The sequence below is a fragment of the Gasterosteus aculeatus genome, chromosome 7 (genome assembly GCF_964276395.1).
Source record: "Gasterosteus aculeatus chromosome 7, fGasAcu3.hap1.1, whole genome shotgun sequence".
NCBI classification, from domain to species: Eukaryota; Metazoa; Chordata; class Actinopteri; order Perciformes; family Gasterosteidae; genus Gasterosteus; species Gasterosteus aculeatus.
The window spans coordinates 21,917,335-21,923,610 of record NC_135694.1 but is presented as its reverse complement, the minus strand read 5'-3'; the positions used below and the strand labels follow the sequence as shown (position 1 = coordinate 21,923,610).

At 40.0% G+C, this 6,276-nt stretch overlaps 1 protein-coding gene across 2 annotated transcripts; it reads right to left on the bottom strand.

Moving 5' to 3' along the window:
* Positions 1-2,146: 2,146 nt before the first annotated feature.
* Positions 2,147-5,285, bottom strand: LOC120822666 (uncharacterized). 2 transcript variants are annotated; one of them, XM_040182490.2, is made up of 4 exons: positions 4,900-5,285; positions 4,425-4,538; positions 3,707-4,054; positions 2,147-3,606 (listed from the first exon to the last, which is right to left on the bottom strand). In XM_040182490.2, the coding sequence occupies exons 2-4, from the start codon at positions 4,510-4,512 to the stop codon at positions 3,500-3,502; spliced, it is 543 nt and encodes a 180-aa protein (XP_040038424.1). In that variant the 5' UTR covers positions 4,513-4,538; positions 4,900-5,285; the 3' UTR covers positions 2,147-3,499. The 2 variants fall into 2 exon arrangements, with proteins under 2 accessions (XP_040038424.1, XP_040038425.1); XM_040182491.2 differs by lacking the exon at positions 4,900-5,285 and adding an exon at positions 4,759-4,875.
* Between the last annotated feature and the right edge of the window lie 991 nt (positions 5,286-6,276).

The following is a 6,276-nucleotide window of genomic DNA, read 5'->3' as shown; positions in this document are numbered from 1 at the left end:
TTGTGTTAGAGGGGCTTTTTAGTAACGCTTTTATACAGTACGACACTGAATACAACGTTAAAAGTGACCTAATTTTGCATCAATGGATTACTGTGTTACTGCTACCTCTTATGTTTATGTTATGGGTTATAAATCGAAAATATCATCTTTTCAGCTTTTGTTACTGATCATCATTTGCAGTTTTGAATCTACGATCTTCCATCCTACAATTTGTATTTTATATTGACTGTTTTAATGTCTATTCACATTGTAAAGCACTGTGACATTGTCTTTAAAAAGCGCTGTATAAATACATTTTACTTTCTTACAGTCAAAATTACATTCCCATACAACTCAAGTTTATTCTCAGTTATGTTCTAATGGAAATGCATTTTTGAAAAACTTAAAGGAACTGTGTTTAGAAATTCGGGGGATTCATTGCCAGAAATGGAATATAACGAGGCTTAAGCGGAGGTTCAGCCAGGAAGACACGCGGAAACAGTCCTGTTCATTCATCAGGGTTCCACATCTCTCCCTGTGATTCCTCCATCAGCTCAATGGGACTGTGCCCATTAAATGAACCAACCATCGGGTTGGCACTGTTACCGTAAACCAATCCTATCGTCGCTGTCACACCTAAAAAACTGTTCTTTCTCTGTTGTAGCCGGTTGTCGTTTCAGCGTTTACCAGACGCGACACACTCCTCCACTCCAGACATCTCCGCAACTGCTGCATCTTTTTAATTATGATGAGTCTACGCGAGCTCCCGGTCCTCGTTCACGCTTCCATTACACGCAAAGCATTTACCACAGCACATGACCCCAGCCACCAGCTTCACTGGGAGAAAAAAGAACACAACAATAAGAGCCTCTGCTACCACTGCTATAAATATATATATATATATTTATATATAACTGTACTGTACTGTACAGTTATATATAAATAACTGAACTGTATATATAAATATATATATATATATATATATTTATATATACAGTTCATTATTTTCCTCAACATTCTACACACAACAACCCATAATGACAAAGTGAAAACTATTTTTTGCAAATTTTTGCAAATCTGTTAAAAATAAAGAACGAAAACATCATATGTACATAAGTATCCGCCCCTCCCTCCCTTCATAGCCACAGAATATGTTGTACAATAGAAATAGTGAAGTATCCCTTTATAGTCATCTGTATTATAAATTCACTCTTAATATGTTTCTCATTAAAAGACACAAACTGTTTTTTTTGGTCTGGGACTGACTGTGGTGAAGTAGATAAATGAATATTACCTATAAGGACAGGAAGCCAAAAATGATATTTCTTCTCTTCCCCTATGAGCTCATGTCATTTCCATGACTAGTTTCTCTCATCTGCACTATAATTATCACAGGAAGTGACAATCCGCTGCAGCTACTTTGTGTTATTCTTTTATATCTCTTTACCGTTAGTGACACTGTTGTTTTCACATCACAGTTGTGAGGGAACTTCTTCAAAGAAATACTCTTTTTCAGAAGTAGTCTTTTCATGGACTACTTGAGTGTGACTTTTCATAAAATGTACCGATACGACATTGTTTTGAGCTATTTTTACTCTAACTTTATGTACTGCTGGCAGATTGAGTAATGACATTCCCTCGTATTTTTAAGTCAACCTGTTTCCAAAGTAACTAATAACTATAATGGGTCGAATACCAAAGTAAAAAGTACAGACCTGTCCTCTGAAAGGTTGGTTGAAATGTGTAGCAGACGCATCAAGCTCTGCATTATGGCTTCAGTTTAAAATGTCGCAGTAAATCCTGACAAGGAGCAGCATACAGCATGCCAGCGCCAGAGGACTGGATAACTATTTTCATTAATAACAACGGTAATAAAACGGATGTATTGATTTATCTCAAAAAGATCAGAAGAGCCAGCTTGATAGGGGCTCCATTGAATAACTTCCCTCTGCAGGTACAACAGTGACACTGTCAAATAATAAAACAGCAACTGCACGCTTTGAGGACATTAAGTGTAAGAGGTAAAGGAGATATCCTTTATACACAATCAGAGACTCAGACCTCATCATTCTGTCCAGTTCTTGTACTGATTAGGTCATTATTTAGCAATAAGCGAAAAGGTACTGTATATAGATATAGTGATTTGTGCAGAGGGAACACAGGACACTTTTATTGTGCATGACCTTTATTATCTACTATAGATTTTCTGTAGCATTTAGCGCACTGGGAGGTGGACGAAAATAAACAAAACAAGCTATCGATGTGTTATGAAAAATATGAGGACATCTTTATTGCAAGTGCTATTTGGCCTATAACACTGCCATCATAAGAGATTGGTTACATGAAACAGAAAGGTAAGGGAAACATAATTCATGTATTTTCATTCTTATACTTTTTAAAGTGAAAAAAAATGAAATAGCATTCAAATTGAATTGGCACCGTGCGGAAGACTAAAATGGAAAAAAACAAAATATTCTTTCATACTACACATATTCTGTGTGTATTAAAGCATACATACTTATACAGTAGGTATGTATGCTTAAAGCATACATATCATTAAGCAGACTTTGCAAACCAGCAGCTTAAACTGTCCATCTGCACGTCCTTTTAGGCGGTACGGAAGATCAGCATCAAAGCACTGAGTGAAACATGGTGCACTGACTCTTGTATTTATCTTATTGCTGCCCAAGGGAAGTAGAAAGGAGACTGTGACCAGGTGAACCCCGCATGGGGCTCCAGTGTACAGATACAGTCTTAATTCTACTTAAAGGTACTGAAGGTATCAGAGATTAGCAATGCTAGCAGGAAAGGCAGTGTTTGAGCAGTTATCCATTGCGTTTACTCAATAGCCACATCAGCCACCTGAATACATGTCTAGGTTACATACTACATAACTATGGCTGAGAAAACTGGTGGGAATAACACAAACCAAATTAAAATAAGGGGGGATCAGAAAGAAACTCTTTGATGAGTAGATATCTTCAGAAATCCAATCAAAAGGCTCTATGTTCCTTTAGTGTTTATGGGTCTTTAGTTTTAATGTCAGTGTATATAATCAAACCCATTTGTATACAGAGCATTAATTTAAGATGCAATATAAATCTATAAGAAGCATCCGTTTTTCTTTAAAAATAAATAATACAAATAACACAAAATGTATATTTGTTTGGCCATTAATTGTTTAAATGAATAAGTCTCAGTACATCTTATTTACAAGGAAGACCTGATCAACCCGACAAATTAAAAACTTGCCATTTGAATAGATAATTAACACTATGTTCTACTGTATTCGTTTAAAACGTCTCTCAACTGTTCTGATTTCTTTCCTCTTTTGGTAGCATTGTGAAACAATGGTGTTCAAGGTACAGTGGTGAGAATGTTTTTTTAAAGAATAGCCTAATGCTCAACAGAAGGTTGATTTCAAAATAATATTGAATTAAATCATCAACCATCGATCCACAGTGATTCACAAATTATGTAAGAAAGGTTGTTTGAGTGGATCCCATGTGAAAGTGAACGTTCACGGACTCAGCAGACCCACAGCCATGGGAAGTGACATGACCAGAGACAAAAACCACGGCGTTGATTCAAACAACACACTGATTGCCGAGCAGATGGGAAGAATCCCTGCAACAGAGCACAATTTAACTTTAGACATTGTTTCGCTTGAAGTCTGGAGGGAAAAACCAAGGGCCGAGTTACCCCGAAGGATCCAAACTGCACTCACTGTGATGGACCGCCATGCTGTTCTCCTTCCAGCTGCTGCCCTGGTAAACCCTGCAGGTGTAGGTGAAGGGCTTCTCATCAGCCAGCGGGGCCCAGGTGAGGCGGCACAGATTAGGAGCGACCAGGCTGACGTTGCTCCTCCTCCGGTCCTCTGTGGACACATAGACCACGGCGTTGGGGTAGGTGCTGCCCACCAGGCGGCTGTCCTGACGATACTCGCAGTAGGGGCCCGGGACCTGGTAGGTGGGTGGAAACTCACAGTCCACCCTGACGTTATGCTCCAGGTATGTTAGACACGGAAACATCTGGGGCCCGCGAGGAGCGAACAGAAACGTAGTCACAGAGTTCACTGAAAGAGACACAATGTTAAAATCACATGTGATTTTTTTTCAATGTGAAATCAAGGCATCAAAGTTTAAAAATGTTTCTGGCCTTGCTTTAATAATTTATTAAATAACCATTAATAAACAATTTAACCTATTCAACCTCTACATAAAACTAAAATCACCCAGATTAAACTATACTGAAATCTGTGGCAATAATGCATTGCACTTTTTCTGCAACAATCTTGGTATCAAATTCCCATTATCCTCCATAGGCGTTTATAAAGCCATCTAAAAATGAACGACGGCCTACGTCAAACTAACTTAGACTACAACGACCCCGGCCTCGATTTAAAGATCTGACAAATACAAACATACAAAAAGAATGGCACATACTGTGAGTTTGATGCGTCATCGTCATCCTGCCAAAGAGGAGACAGGCCGTGGCGAACAGGTGAAGCTCCATGGCGGCTGGCGATGACATCAATAACCTTCACTCCACCTTATGGCCTGCAAAGAGTTCAACGTGGGACGACGGCATGAGAAAGTTGTAACATGCAGCCACAAGACGCTCAGCGCAACGCTTTGCGGACCCGCAAGCGAGCACGCAACCTCCCAGCGACGACAACTATGCGCGCGGCCGGCTGCAGCCGATGCGGCACAACGCCCACCCGTCTCCTCTCTGCAGCAAACAGCCTCCCCTCCCCGTGTGCTGAGTGCGCATACACACCGTGTCCTCACTGCGGGCGAAATAACCCGACGTCCCTGCGGACTACAGGATCCGGATGCGCGGCAAACCGAGGAGAAGATGCGCGTGCAATGACAATGTCTTCTTTTTTTTCTCCTGCCTAATGAGACAAAAGGGTCTTACCGGTTTTGCGGTCCTTGTCCCGAGGTGGAGCTGCGCCGATGCGCCGCAGAGCATGGCGCGCCCCGCTCGGCTGAGGATGCTCTTATTGCTCTGTGTGGCTGGCGTGGTCACTGAAACTTCCCGACATTCACATCTGCAGGGCGTTCTAAGAATACCAACCAACTCGTTTCTGCACAGCGTTGATCCAGGAGCGTTTTGTTATTTTAGACTTTAATTCCATAGTCGTGAGGGAGCACGGTGACGTTGTTAGTTCGTGATGCGTGACTCTTGTTAAAGAGGAAGAGTGTTTGGAGTTCCTGCGTTAAAGAGTAGATGAACTGGAACTTTAGGCACAATGGAAGTGCATTTAGATTTCATTGCATTATGGTTTTGGGGGGAGCTGTGTCGTATCTTACTGCAGAAGAGTTCCCTCTGCAGGACAATCATTGGAACGCCACCAGACACATGACAAAGCCTATTGTGGGCACATCTAGTTTTTAAAATGGTAAATGAGTGGAGAACATCAAAGCCAAATAAAGCTTTAGCATTCCTAGCTTTAGAGTTTACTTAATGTTCATAGAAACTAATTTGCCCCAATGTTTACTTTTGTGAGGGTTTCAACATTACCGACTCGATTCTTGCTCATACAAATAACTGACTTAGTCGTTTGTTTCAGCGATTGCATGCATGCACAAATTAATTGCAGGTAAGATGTAATATCTGCTGGAGCAGCATAAGGGGTTTCTCTGTCAAATGTGATTGCATTTCAGAGAGCTGCAATAACCTGCAATGTGCAACATGGGACATTATTAGAAAGTATGACAAACAGCCCTAGAACACCATGATGAAAGCAGGTACGACACAAGACATTATATATAGTATATATTTATACTCTATATGAATCTATATACGCAAAGTGGGTTCAATAATAGCAGGCCTGCGGGTGCTGTTCCGCCTGCAGCCCGATGCAGGCTGCAGATGAGACTACAGCCACGCTGAGTTTTTACACTGTGTACTGGCTTAGTCAGAATTATAACTATAGTTATATCATAGTTATGGCTATAGCTATTGGAAGAGAACAAAAACGTTTTACATTGAAATATCCAAATATACATTGATCACCAATATCCAACATAGTTCAGCACTGTTTTAACGTTTGTATCGGTGTATATACTTAAAACTTAAGCATATATATTCATATCAATATTCAGTGCATGTATTAAGGATGAATTAATAGGATGGTATTACTATTCAAAAAGATTATATTGTTGCTTATGAGTCAAAATTGATGCATTTTCTTTTGAAACTGGCCTGCAGAGTTTAAAACATAGAATACACAATAGACAGCTTCATAATCAAAACACAAGTACATTTTTAATGTAATTTTGATCAGTTGAT